The sequence below is a fragment of the Phaethon lepturus genome, unplaced genomic scaffold (assembly GCF_000687285.1).
Source record: "Phaethon lepturus isolate BGI_N335 unplaced genomic scaffold, ASM68728v1 scaffold20425, whole genome shotgun sequence".
In the NCBI taxonomy this organism is placed as follows: domain Eukaryota; kingdom Metazoa; phylum Chordata; class Aves; order Phaethontiformes; family Phaethontidae; genus Phaethon; species Phaethon lepturus.
In genome coordinates this window covers 11,577-26,602 of record NW_010538642.1, presented here as the reverse complement: position 1 = coordinate 26,602, position 15,026 = coordinate 11,577, and the positions used below count along the sequence as shown (strand labels likewise).

The 15,026-nt window shown below is 44.1% G+C and overlaps 1 protein-coding gene across 1 annotated transcript in view; it reads right to left on the bottom strand.

Annotated features, from left to right (window-relative positions):
- Nucleotides 1-15,026, bottom strand: part of CEP170B (centrosomal protein 170B) — a 53,593-nt gene that overhangs the window by 28,080 nt on the left and 10,487 nt on the right. The window contains exons 2-5 of the mRNA XM_010286895.1: nt 14,199-14,288; nt 11,044-11,122; nt 8,027-8,085; nt 6,569-6,707 (exon numbers count right to left, since the gene is read on the bottom strand). Of these exons, the coding sequence (XP_010285197.1) occupies nt 6,569-6,707; nt 8,027-8,085; nt 11,044-11,122; nt 14,199-14,288 (367 nt within the window). The remainder of the gene's footprint in view (nt 1-6,568; nt 6,708-8,026; nt 8,086-11,043; nt 11,123-14,198; nt 14,289-15,026) is intronic.

Here is a 15,026-nt window from a genome sequence, read left to right as displayed (position 1 = left end):
TCCATGCTTCAAAATTAACCATGCTGCCTCCCTTCACACTGAGGATCAAAAGAGGCTGAAAGTATTATTCGCCTTTCTGCCTAGAGTGCGTGGAAGATAAACTGCGTTCCCATTATGTAGGTGGCCTTTGAAAGTTCAAAGGAGGAAGCATTTCTCACCATGAATGAATTGGAATTGCCAAGTAATATGTTTCATAACTGAGGATGGGTAACTCAAGGGGGGCGGGGCAGGGGGGAACCTATTCACAAGCTTATCAATGAACAGAGGTGCCCAAATGTAGGGTTTGGTATCTGCTAGGCTGAAACCTTCTGTCACATAGACTAGCAGAAATACACCACGCTCTCTTCATGCCATGACTTGCCCACTAGACTCCCACCCCAACCACGCAGGATCTGCTCTACCAACGTCAGGCACTTTTTTGGGGCACACGCTGTAATGAATTATCACCTTCTGAATTGCAGTGTTCATCTTAGGGTTGATGGCCAAGAGGCAGGCAGGGAGAACACTTTGGAGTGATGGACAAATCCATTACCAACAGCCACTTATGGGGTAACTCATGCCTAAAGGTCAACAGGGGACAGTGAAGGGCTCAACTCTGAAGAGACACATGAGATTTTGGATACTTGTCTCAGATTAACACAATCAGTTATGAAAGCTCATCAGTCATTTATTTTAAGTTGTTGGTGGAACAAATCCTAGGCATACTACACTACAGATGAAATACAAAGACCGTCTCACACTCGACCGGCACAAGCAGCATCTTTCACAAGCATGGGTGCTATTATGGCTTGCATACATGCCTCATTACAGCTCGCCTCTCCAGCATATCCCAGTCCCTCACAGGATCCCAAAAGCCCCCTAGTCTAGAAGATTCTAGTTACCTGCTCCAAGAAAATTTTGTTTCTAAAGGGGCAGAAATGAGCTAAGAGAGCTCACATCCATCCTGCAGGACAGGCTTCTTCCCAGAAGCTGCTCCAGCCCCAAGATCTGTGTCCCACCTGCATACTGAATACAGGAACTACTGCCTTTGTCCCCCAGGAACTTTTCTACTACAGGGAAAAGGCAGCTAGGGCAGCAAGTCAACCCTGGTCAGACTTTTTCTGTTGATGGGGAATTTTGGGATTGCAAGGAAAGCTGAAGGAAAAAAACGAGGATTTACAAAGAATAATGAGCCAGCTCCTCTGCCTTGTCCCATTTCCCCCTCCACCCTAAAGAGCTCTAACAGGTGCTTGGAAATTCCCCAAATTGCTTTTCTAACAAAAGCTAGCACAAAACCAAAACCCCAGGGCATGTCAAGGAGCATCTACAGAGAGTGCACCAGGTTGGCCAGAGTGCGCAGACCTGAGGCCACCAGGGTAGGAGCTGCTCCACTACACTCACTGCATAGCAGCAGAAGGTCCCTCCTACCCAAGACAGAGCGCATGTGGTCCCACGTGAAATGCTGTGTTACAGCATGTCTAACACATCTGCTCACATCTGTGGGGTTTTTTTTTCTTTCCTTCCCTCTCCCAGCCTCCACAATAAACCGGAACTTCATTTTAAAGACTGCAAAAAGCACAGATGGAAAGCCAAGGAGTCAGTATCTTGCTACTTGGGGACAGTTTCAATATTTTAAGAGCAATTAATATTTCCACTGAGCCTTCATATTAATTTGCATTTTTAATAACATTATCAAGTGACACAGACACCCTTCTCAGCTACTGCTGAAAGGGGCCAGATCCTGAGCTAGAGTAAAATTTCCCTGACTTCAGAACAGCTAAATGAATTTGCTGCTCTGCTCATGTCACAATTTTCTGTCCCTTCTAGTTTGCCAGCACAACCAACCTGATGCCTCTCCCCGCTCCAGCTCTAACGGGGAGGGAGGAAAAAAAAAGCACGATAGGAAAGCAGCTAAACCAGATGGCTGTGACAGGAGCGGGCCAGGGAGCAGCTACATATGCAGTTGTGCCAGGGGGCTTTGCTCTTCACCAGCTGGGATGCATTTTGGGTAGCAACCTCAACCTGGACCTGCAGCATCCAAAGCAGCGTGTCTGTGTCCTGCGACAAGCATATCACCCTGAAGCCACCATCTGCCTGTTATATTTTAGTGTAAGATGGAAGCTCTTGAAAGAGCAGAGAGACTCTGGACTTGCCCGAGTCAGCAGTGAAGCAATGAACACCAATGAAAACTAACTGCTCAGTCATTTTAATGACATGACACTTCCTCCAATTGATGGCAGCTCGTTACCACCTCTCTCCACTCCCTGCCAGGCTGCCCAGATGGTGCCAATTCATTTAGACATATTTCTTGGCTCATCAATTCAGGCAGACAGCCTGAAAACCATCCTTTTAGATAACTGAATTCAGGTCAGCATAAGCACTCAGCCAGATAAATACTGAGCTACTGGTGATGGTGTAATACAGGGAGAACCACTGACATACACATGTTTTGCTCCTGGATTTCAGTCTTTGGGGCCATCACTCAAAAGGAAAAAAATGAAGGCTGTTTTAGCACAGAACAAGGGAGGTCCATTTCTTTAACAAGTCTGACAAGAATGTGGCCTGTTAAGTTAATACAAAACTATTGATCACCTGAAGGAGAGGCACCACAACAAAAGAAAATGAGACATGTCAATACAAAGGATGTATTTATGGAGAAGTGAATCACACAGAACACCACAAGGGCAGGACCAAAAATACAGTCCAGGTGATGAAAAGGAAAGGAGAAAGCCTGTGTTAATGCTGCTTTCAATCAGCAAGTGGGCAGAAGAGCTTTCATGACAAGCACGCAGCTCCCACTGCAGAGGGGTCTGATTTCCCTTTAAGGTATCCCCTGTGGCCAGGACAGGACTGAGGGCTGTGCTTTGCCCAGGTCCTCACAAAGCTTCAAACCAGTGTGAGAGGGATAGACAGCAATGGCAAATTTCTTTGCTGACAGAAGCACACACAGCTTTGAAGCTGTCTACAGCAAGTCATAACAAAAGCATGAGAAATCCAGCTTGCTTTAAGTCAAACCGTTTTTGATTCATTATTAACAACAACAATTCAGAAGATGCAGAGTAGGCTTCTTACAGCAGAGGCCTTGGAGGGGAAAAAAAAAAAAGATGTTCTAGCTGTAACATTTTAAAATTAATTCCTGACATCTCTGCTTTTTAACTCCTCTCCAAAATATGATAATTCAGAGCTAGTAGGAACAACCATAAAGCCATTCTCTGACTGTTTGTTGCAGTATGTATTTCATGTGTGCATGGCAAACCTAAGCCCTTGTCTCTTGTACTTGCTGTGAACATACACAAATCCCAGAGGCTTTCAAATCAGGATGATAATCACAAATTTATTTGTATCAATTACATGGTCAAACCTTTAACATACTGCAGGTACCACCACCGTAGCTCAGACAAAAAGCAGTTACACCACCAACACTCCCCTAAATTAAAGGCTAGAGTAGAGCTGTGCATCTAAATAGCTATTACCATGATGTCATGGGGAAAGCAGCCAAAGACCATGGAAACTACTCCACAACTGGGCACAACTCCCACTGCCTACGTCCACGCTGCCTGCTGACCTCAGCCCCAGACACTAACAAGACTTTCAAGTTGGCCACTCTGTTGCGAGGACTCCCTAATGACATGGACGCTAACCTGGCGAGCAAGCCTATTTCACAGATCCCAGGAGAAGCTCAAAGTCCTGCCCTTGCAGCTGGTGATGCCCATTTCAGCTGGATGCTGCAGGCAGGCTCCACCCCTGGAAACTCAGGCCTGCAGCAGTTATTCAGAGGTTAGTCATCAGATTCAACATTATCTAGTGCCATCAGCCTGTGAGGGCTTTAAAAAAATAAATAAATTAAGATCAGCCCAGGGATTAAGTATGCGTTGAAAACAGAAGACCACAAAGTAGCTTATCTCATGCAGTACCTCAACTCAGGTAGCAACAGACAGGGATTGTGACAGTCTTAAAAAATCTGCTCAATTCAAGGCTCTACCTGGCCTCCTCATCACTTAGGGATTTATACATGAGAGCTGGTGGCTATTTTTAGCATTGAATAGCTAAACTGTGGGCACTTATTCATATCCATATCCAACCCACAGGGCTTACCAAGCTCCTTGCCTCAAACATTCCACAAAGACTGATGATTTTCTGCTTACAGGCAACATACACCCAAAAGCTGCAAGTCCAACAGCATAAAGACTAAATGGCTGAGCTGTTTCCCATTCACTCCATTGGATCTCTTTAGCCTCAGCCCCTCACCTCCTCCCATTTTTAAGCGGCTCTAATTGTTCACATTGTTTTGTTAAATCTCTTCCCTGAAAGCTTGCATTCCCTCTGCTTCTCTTCCACCCGGGCCCTGGGAAGCGATCCTTCTAAAGGCTTTTGTCACCCCAGACTTCGCTTTAATTAGTCAATGCAAATTCCTAAATACCTACGGGCTTAGCAAAACAGCTCTCTCCCCAAAGCCTCTTTCTGCTGCCATTAAGCAAGCCCACTCCCCGTAAGAATACTACATTCTTCTTTCCACTAATCATTTTAAATTGCTGCCACTCCTCCGAGCAACCAAGGAGAAACTGTGCATGTGTGCAGCCGAAGACAAGGTGAATTAGTCACATCTCAGATGAAAAAGGGACCCACTGATCATTCTGCTCACGTGACAGAGATGATTTTTGGAGAGCGAGGCACTGATTTAATGCTCAGACGTCCTCTCTTACTTCCACAGGCTTCAGTCCAACCCAGCAAAACACTTCTAATGAAAAGTCCTTAATTCCTCCATCTTTCAGTAGGGTTAGCAGCACTTCACGAATATTTTTTTTTCATATCTGTCCATCAGTCCCACTGCATGTGACATTATTTCAGCACTGGCCCCCAGTAAGTACTCACAGTCTTTTCTGCCTTATACCTACAGTCTGTGCCCACTAACGATGGCAGAAACGTAACACAGGTCTGCGAACCACACGCTTAGAGAAATGGGTCACCTTGCTGAAGAGTCACTCAACATTCTGACTTTGAAGATGTTCCAAATATCAAACACTTACGCTACGTAGGTTAAAACCAACCAGTGTGTACTTTGGAAGGTGGCAAGAATAAAGATGAGAATTTTCGTGCAAACAGGCAGCAAATGCAAATTGGTTCCAGTTACTGGCAAACTGGTCTAGTTACTGGCAACGCTTTTCAAGAACCCGATGCTCCTTGCAAGGCAGCTGGAGAGCTCTCCTCCAGTAAGTTTCACCTCTTCTCACCCTCTGCGGTGTCATGGTTAATCATCACCAGTTTCATCCCTTTAACTGCACGCTTGTGAGGCAAAGTAAAAAAAATGCCACATCCATGGCATAGGGCAACACATGGACACAGCTAAAGCAACACAAAGAAAGTTTTTGTGGTGCAGAAAATCAGAGTTGGGCACATGGGTGCACATGCATGTGCTTCCACACAGCTGGAGACAACGAGACCAGGGAGAAAAATTACAGTTTTAGTACACTGTGTCAGCTTAGAGGGATTTTCATAAAGACAATACATGGGAGATTAAGGTCAGCCAGCCCACTCCAATTAGTTATCAGGAAACCTTAATGGATTTACCCAAAGTTGTACACATTTCTAGAAAGCTGCTGTATCTATCTCTAGTTCACCTCACCCAAGAGGCTGTCTCACTTTTTTACTTGCCCATCCCTCTTCCCTCCATTCACCTCCCTACTCCTTTCTCCAAAGACCCAGTGGGCAGTGTCTCTGCTAACCCTAAAGCTTTCCAATTGCTCTGCCATCCTGGTGCCACAATATTACCGCTGGCAGTCATCCATCATTAGGATGCTTTAAAACCCTGTTTGTTCCTCCCATGCATCAAGCTTGAGAAGGCCACCGACTGACACCTAAGCAGAACTGGGGAGAGACCTGCTAGGGCAGTATGTACAGGAGGTAGGAAGTTGGGAGAGACAGGTGAGACAAGACTGCTGGGGAGGTCTTGGCCCACCATGGTGGGGAACAGGGAGGAAGCAAGTTTGACAAAGGGTCTTTAAAGAAAGGCAGTAGTGGGTAAAGAAATGGAGAACAGAATACATTTTTCTAATGGAAAAGGTTCGCAGCTGGGGAACAGTGAACCTGAAGCAAATGTCTCCCAGTTTGGCAGTCAGTTTCAATCCCTCACATTGGCACGTTAGGAAATACAGCCATTTAAGACCATACAGGGCTTTTTGAAAGAAATGGCTTGTTGCTTCTTTGCCTGCCTGCCAGCACCACACCACAGCAGCCATACATTTTCTACTCTGAGTCACTGTCTCTGTTCAAACACCAGCTCACGATTAGGAAATTAAAAATAGACCAGACAGGTACTGAAGAACTTACCAAACCTGCTTGGTCTACTGGTTCTCTAGCACACACACAGCGACAAGGCATGTGTGAGCCATCACACCGGCTGATTTTTTTTTTTGAAGGCTGAATCTCCAAAAACTGAGAGTATAAAATATTCAGAGGTTTAGAAAGATGAGCCTTCTGGAACTGCTCCTAGACTCAGCCCACACCAACGTGCTGTCAGAATCATGACCCAGTGCAAGGCTCAAGTTGCACTTTGTTCTGAATCTTGATTAACTGGTTCCTGAGCAAGTACCTGTAATTGCTTTCCTCTCTCCTTTCTCCAGTTTTGCTTGAGGGGACTCAGTGTAGACACCATGCTCCATGGGCTGCTCCACCCTCTTCATTGCTGTGCCTTTGTAATTCATCTGAAGTTGGCTGGTGTACTTCTCATGCTGCAGAGACACAAGCAACAAGTTGCAGGGTGTCCTTGTGATCTGTGTACCCACGGACATGATAAACCACCCTTCCCCGCAAACGGATGACGCAAAGGCAAATACTGCAGCTATGTTCTGCAACAAAAAGCAAGCACGCCTGAGTAGAGGCTACAGAACAGCAGAAACGCCAGCTGAGAGGCTTTCAAATACCCCATTTGGAAGACATTGACAATTCTAGTCCATGAGAAGGTCACTGTGGCTTAGCTCTGCAGAACAGCTAATTAGGAAACCCTTTAAAGAACAAACTGAGAAGAATCAGAACTTAGGCCACTTTCCACTCAAATTCTGAAATCCCTTTTGTTCTTAAAGCAACATTATAAATTCTTCCAGGGCGGTCATCTGCATTATCTCAGTTTTTCCAACAAGGCAATTAAAATATATTTAATTATTTCTCTCCAAACCCTCTCTCCAGCTAGGAAAGTGATTTGTCCTTAAAACAGGCTCCACACTAACACAGTAAGTGAGCTATTTAAAAGTGGGTTTATTACAAGGAAATTAATAAAAGGGTATACCCATCCAGATTACCCCAGAGAAAATTCTATGAATCATTTGCCCAATTCTACCTGTTACATTTCCGATCCTCTCCAAGTCCTAAACATGGAAACAGGGCTAAGGAGAGAGTATCTGCTGGCCAAGAGGTGACACGTGGCACTGACAGCACAGTCCCTCAGCTGAACATGACAACTTTCTTGCCTCGAGGGGGTTGCTTTTCTGCCTTAGATAAGAGGATGCTTGAATATTTTGTACCTGCTACTGAACTCTTTGTTTAAAAAACACCTCACTCAGAGTACTGCTCAGTAAGTAAAAATAGGGAGCTTGAAGGCAAAAATGAGATGATATACAGGAATAAATTAAGCAAACTTTAGCCTGCTGGAAGAAGCGTGATAGAACTGCCCTAAGTCACCATGCTCAGAAAAAGGCATTTGTGCTCCACTTCTGGGAGGGAACAAGTTCAGCTGTGCTTCACCTACAAGTTAATGCACTGAATGTTCTTTAATATGTTACAGCTTTAGTAATCTTTTTCTTTAGCAGTCAAGAAATCATAAATAACTTCATCTACATGTTAGCACAGGGATAAGAGACCAGAGCTGAGATAACTGGGAAATGTATCTCTCCTCAAAGGAAGGTTTTATTAAGTCCCAATCCAAGACGAGCCTCACATTGAGGAGCATTTCACTGCCGTCAAGAATATTTTAATATTTCAGTCTGCTTCACCATTACTAAAGCATTTCAATTTTTATTTTTTTTTAAACGCACCTGCACCCAGACACCCTTACCTTTAATGCTTCTTCTGGGACTTTGTGTTGAATTTGTTCCAGGACATACATGTTCGAATGTACAACCCGTTAAGGAAATGCCAAAGGAATTGGATGGACAGAGAAATCTAGCATTTAGTCACAGAAAGAAAACACGACCATAAAACCAGAGGAGTTTAAATACGCAGGGTATTGAAAGTTGCCAGAGCTGTATCCCACCATGTTTTTTGTAGTGCATGTTTTGCCAGGGAGCATGCAATCACGTCTGCTGGCCAGACCCATGCTGACTGAAGGGCAGCAGACAAAGGGGAGCAGGGCAGGAGAAGCTTGGGGGGAGCACTACCAGCCCCTGCAGGACCCAGGGGAGCAACCAGAACCCTGATTCAACTTATACCCTGCTCCTCTCCACGCAGCTGGCAGCTCCAGGCAGACCACTCTCTCCCCATGATATCCTGGCCAAGATGGGAAATCTTGCACGCTCTGGACAAGGGAACAGTAGAGTTCAGCTCCCTGGAAGGATGCCTGGGACTGCGGTGCTCTCTTGCCTTGACAAGGCCTTTCAGCCACTGCAGTTTCCCAGATGAGAAGTAAATCAGGTCATGAGCTGCTGTAACCTCTTAGGAAGGGAGACATTCAACATGGTTGAGCCTAGGCAATAATCCTCAGGAACACTGCATTGGGGGGGGGCGGGGGGGGGAAGCATCTGGCAATCTGGCAATGTCATCATGAACAACCCAATCAGCACAGCACAGAGCAAAGGGGAGGAAAAAGGAAAGATGGAAAATGTTGAGACTAAAAATAAACCAAGAGATACTGGCATAGCAGGGAAACGCCACACAGTCTGTAAGTGAAACTGTAAATGGAAGAGAGACAAAACGCTCTTATGCAACAGCGCACAGCTGACTAAGACCTCAGGGGATGCTGCCATCCACACCGGTATGCGCAGAAAGCACTGCTAAAGAGAGTGACGCTGAAGCAGCAAAGAAGAGGAGGAGACTGTAACTGCCACAGAAACTGTGCTGAAGTAAAAAGATTACTCTAAAATCTACATTCTTTAAAGTTTTCCTGTTGAGGGCAGTAAAATCTACAACTCAAATGCAATCATTTATTTCACATGAATATCCATGTAAGGGCTGCAGGACTAAACACTTCAACTCAGCTGCTTAGTGCTCATAATTGCTTTCTATAAAAAGTTTAAACCTGTATCGCAGCCATTAAAACCTACCCACGCTCTAGGCACTGGCTTATGCCTTCGCTAGACCGGAGTTCACAGCGCATCTTCCACAAGTTCCCCCACACATCTAGAGACTGGAAGACACAGGACCAGCTAGATCAAAAGAACATTTGCAAAGTTTCAAAGTCAAGAAAAGCTAGAACTGAGGTTGCCTATGGGACTGTAACAGGCTTCACCACGTGTGCACTGAGACACATCCTTTAATAACATGATACCAGATGACACTGCTCTTTTATTAGAGGCAGCGCTCAGCAAGGGGCTGCTCAGGATTTTTTCCCCCTATGTATGCCTGAGCCCTCATCAACTGCACCCTGTTCAAATGCTGACCTGAAGCAAATAATCTGCTTCCTTGCTTTTTTTTTTTTTAAAAAAGATTCTGCAACTACCTCCCTTTAAAAAAAAAAAAAACAAATCCACACCGTAAAGCAAGGATTTGTTATTTCTAAAATGGCTAAAGACAGAGCGAGACCAAGACCAAAAGTGTGATCTTACACAAGGTCTAGAAAATCCTCTTTTTCAGCAGATCCAGGACTGCACGCACATAAGTTTAAGCACCCCTGTTCCCACAGTGAGTGCTCCTGCACTCTCACTGCTTAGAGTTGGGGTACCCAGATCCCTGGAAGACCAAGAAGGCTCAGTCTCTTCTCGCTCCTTCAGCTCTCTGGGCTCCAGCAAGGTTTGGAGTATTTCAAGGGCTACAGCACGGCCAAGCACAAACTGATTATTATGGGGACAACAAAAGGCACAAGAATGTGGCCTTGGGGTCAAGGATGCACAAGTTTTCCAGCCAAACACTTCCTCCCTGCCCCAATGGTAAAACTTAAGTCTCGGCCTCTTATTATCAGAAATGTCTGGCCTGTTTTAACTGAAATTTCCCTACGAAAGGAAAAAGAAACCTGGAAAAGACACTTGCTAGTTCTAAATTCAGCCTGAGTGGGTAAAGTGTGGCAGATAGAAGCAACTGAAAAAAGTGAAAAAATGAGATTACATGAAAAGGCAGCAGTAGGAACCTCTACTTACCACTGTTGCTCTGCAGGCTCAGAAAGGCATTCCAACATCTATATAGCCACTCATACAGTCACATCAGGATAAAAAGGGAAGGGATGAAGACAATAGTGTTTTTTAGCAGACGCTAGCAGAATTTGTGACTCTAAACAAAGCAGTAACTGCAACCTAGCCTCCCTCGATAGAGGTGAAATTTGCTATTGCTAGAAAGAGATTTACTCTTGCATTTTGTGGCAGAAGCAATTTGCACAGGCAACCTTCAATCGATACAGAGTCAACGGTCTGACCACAAGCCCCAAAGCTAAACATTTAAGGCTGAAGACCTGCAAATTGTCTGAAAACAAGCATTTGGGTGAAATGATCAACAAAAACACAGAAGTTGGGTAAAAAAAAAAACACACAAGTTGGAAGACGTTGGTTCATACAAAAGCTTATGAAATATGTTTGCTCCCTGGCTGGTACCATAAACAATTGCCACCCAAATAAAAAGAAAAAAACCACAACCCTTCCTTTGAAAGAGACTAAAGAGGCACCTCCACAGGCACTACCTCCAGTCACTACTGCCAGCACAGGGCCTGACTCAAAGTCCAGTGAAGATAACGGGCATTATGATTAATGTGCTCTGAATCAGGTCCATGGTGGAGAAACAAAAGCTCACAAGCCTTCCAAAGGCTCCAGGAGGCAAAACAAACACCCTTACTCATTAGTCACAATTAGCACTGTTAACTCTCCATGTAGCAAACAGCGCAAAACGCAATCAAAGACAGTGTCCCACTCCCTGTTCAGATGAGAAGGATATCATAGCCGAAGCGAATGACATCATTCAGTTTTAGGGTGATGTACTTCTGGTCAGGAATCCTCACGTCATTGACGAAAGTCTGCAAGAAAGAAGCATAGGAACGGTTTTGGACTGAGGGTATCAAGGTGATGCATCTCAGATGGATGGGGCTCCTGGGGGGCACCCGTGTCCATCTGCCAATAGTACTGCACGCTTTCAGGGTGCACGAGCACAAAGTCAGACAGGTGAGGAGCTAAGTTCCCTAGAAAAATCAACACCAGCAAGTAGCTCCCATGGGCAAGTTAGAGCGCCTCAATTATGCTTCAAAGCAAGGTGCTCTGAAGGGACCTCTAGGGAGATTTATCTTTCCACCAACTGCAAATGAAATTTTAGTCCCTGACCTGAAGACATAAATGAGGTGCCTGAAGTTAGGAACTTCAGATGCTCTCGGTTCTCCTCCACCCTTCACAACCAGCAAGAGCAGCAAATGGTGCAATTCATACTCTTAATTACTGAGCTGGGAATCAGCCTTCTGCTGGATGTCAAACAAGACTGGTGTCAGCCCCAAGGCCTGATAATTTAGCAAGCAAAGCCTATCACAAAGGAAGTGGGATATGAAAAAATGCACAGCAAAACAAGCATTTGCAGTGGCATTATCGTGATGTCTGAGGCCACGTTGTCCAAGATACCATATATCGGTACAACAGGCCCCTCACGCAAAAGATTTGCATACTAATTTTTTTCCCATACTGTGGGCAATTAATTGAGGCCCCAAACCCCTAAGTTATCCTCATAAAGGTGCAAGAAATGTCCTTCATAGCTGTGAACAAGCATCTCAGATGCCTCCAATGTCTGCTTTCTGAGGCAACCCCCTAAGGAACAATTCTCGCAGAACAACAGAGGAACAAATCAAGCACTCATGGACATCTTTCACAAATAAACCCACGTACTTTTGTAATAACCTGTGTGAAATAAAAATAAATCAGGAACTTAGTTGAAGAAGCATCAGTGTGCTGATGGGGATTAGGCACTCAGTTGCAGCCTGGGCAGTAGTTACCCTACGTTGCAGCTGGGATTCACCAAGCCTCACAGACCAGGAATCTGCTGCTGGGTCTTTGTAGCCTCAATACAAATGCAGCTACACTCTGATGAATCAAAATTAAGCTAGAAAATGAATTTACATGCTTTCACCAGTGAGGCACAGTCTTCTCCTTCTGCCTTCTCACCCCGGCCAAGCCAAACATGCATGATAAGACCAAGTATTAACCACAGGGGAAAAATAAATGCTAGAGCAGGAAACTAGAACCTCAGCAGACAACAGCCCCCAGCTTCATGACAATTTAGAGAAGAGCTGGTGAACAGGCCTGTAATTTCAGAATAAAAGCAGTGAAGCCAGTTAAAAGGCATGGAATTCCTATTTGCATGAATTTTCTTAATATTTAAAAATCCCACAACAGTCAGGTCTGGAACAGGAATAATCATTTGCTGAATTTTCTGCCAAACGGAAGTCCGCAAGAAAACCCATTTTGATGTTGTTACCTATTCATCCATGGTTACTTCAAATAAAATAACCCAAGGAAACTGCTTATTGCAGATAGAACCACTACATTCAAAACCAAAAGATCCTTAATAGAGACTGCAGAATTAGCTGAACATTATAATAAAAACAATACAAAACATTCCAACAATTAATATGAACTAGATTATCCAGAAAAGTCATACGATGCATTGTGGACAAGCCATAAAGTAAACACAAAATAAAAGCAAATTCTGGAAACTGAATTAAAATCAAGGTCCTCAAAAGTGATTTCTTCAGTTTCAGGGGACACAAGTTTTCCTGAAAATTTTCAGATAAGGACCTATGTTTCTTTCATGCAAAATAAATTCAGTTTGGCCACAACAGCCTTCTCCAACAGAAGTGTGTTTGACCAGCTGCAGAAGACGGGCACTGCTGTAACTCCTTTTATTCCACTGCCCCTCTGAGCATAAGCCTATTATTAAAATGTTGTAAATTCATATTCTTTAGCCTGTGAAGAAATAAGAGAATTAGTGGTATGAACCTTCCCTCTCTTGCCAGTAGAATTTTCAGCTGCTATTTTGCCACCATGAGTTAAATACTACAGGTTTTGAACCAGGGATCCAGTTAGAGCCCAGACCAGTTACTGGAAATACTCTGATTTCAGCAGGGCTCTCTGCCTTCAGCTATTAAGCTGAGAAGGATTAACGCTCATTCTTGCTGTTTTCAGATGCCAAAAGAGGCAGAACAGTTGAGGTCTGCTTTAGCCACTGTTTTTGTACAACCTCCTGGGTTCATCTTGTGGTTTTGTGGTTGTAATGGTGGAGGGCTTCTGTTTCTAAGCCCAAAACAATGACTGCAGTAAAACCCCTACTAGGAAGACAATTATGTGAATCTAGCCTAGACCTGCTCCTGTAGAGGAATAGCTCCACTGGTATGAAGCAGCAGCCAGAGAGAGGCATGCCATGACATTAGGACACTTTTAACTGTGATGGTGTATTTAAAAATCATAGAATTAAGTTGGGCAGACAAAGCCCTCACTGAGCTGCCTAACATCACTGCGTGGATCGGGACCAGAGCAAGAGTTAATATTCAGGCAGGCTCAGCTTCCTGTCCTGGGCTCACACTACCCCTCGATTTTCACACAAACCAGGCTCAAGGCAGACAAAAGAGAAATTTTTATTACAAAAAATAGGTGGTTTTAAACAGTTTCTTCCCAAAGAAATTAAGTGTCTCATCATCCCATAAATCACTCCATGCACTGACAACTGAATTGCCAAAAGGTCACCCGGCTCATGCTGAACAGCTGCTCCAGAATCTTCACCAGTCTAATGTTAACATGCCCAAAATGAGACTGAATTTTTTTCCTCTTCTTTTGCAAGAGGCTCTATGTTTTCTGAGCCCTGGAGCGTTCTTCAAGGACACCAGAAGAAAGGGAAAAAGAAATACAATAGTCACCAAAGTTTTCCTCTTATAAGATGAGATGCTACATGACCTCCATCTCAGGCCTTGCAAATAATTATGTATGTTCAGCTTAACTCACACCAACAGCTGCAGTGACCCAAAAAGGTCTAACAGTAGAATTAAGTAAGCGCACAAGTGCTTGCAGACTCAGCACACCGCATGTTCGCCTCCATCAGCCAGGAGGTTTGCTACTTACGCCATTTAAGCTCCCGAGATCCTTCACCCAGTGCTCATCTTTCTCCTTGTCATAGTTGATTACAGCGTGCTGCTTATCGACACTGCGCGACTGGCAATGAAAGCACAATGAATGTGAGAGCAGTCAGGCATAAGAGACACTGTTAATCAAAGCAACATTTAGACATTAAACTAACTTGATATGGGGTAGGGGAAGAGAAAGGAAAAGCAGGAAGAATTAAATATTATTTACTACTATAAATAAAAAAAAAATTATAAACAGTAAATGCTTCCATGGTTGTTTAAACAGTTCACTGAAGACAATACACTATTTGCACACGGGGGGGAGGGTGGGAAATCACTGAAGGCTGTCAAGACTACGCCATAATTTCAATAAATTATATCAATACACACTGAAAACAAAACGAGTCAAACTGAAAGCCTGGGGGGCAGCATCTCAGTCAGTGTGAACTAGAGAGCTCCATTTTTCACTAGCCGAAGCCAGTGGCTTCATCACCAGGGACATTCCTATTTGGGATGATTTCTTCCTATTTTTCAAAAGGAAAAAAATTATTTTCTTAAGTTACAAACCAAACTTAGTCACAAGAATGTATACTGTTCCCAGGATTATGTCCCAGAGCTGATTTAAAGTCTAGGATGTTCTCCAAATTGGAGGGAAGTTAGTAAACTTGGGATGAGAAAGAAAGCAACTCTAGGAAAATTCAGATTTAAAGCTAGGTTTGAGAACACTGAACTGGACAGTGATTTGGTGCCACTGGCTTTACCACAACACACAATTACCATATACACCTTATTTTCAAAACAAGAGTATGACACTTCAGCAAGAATA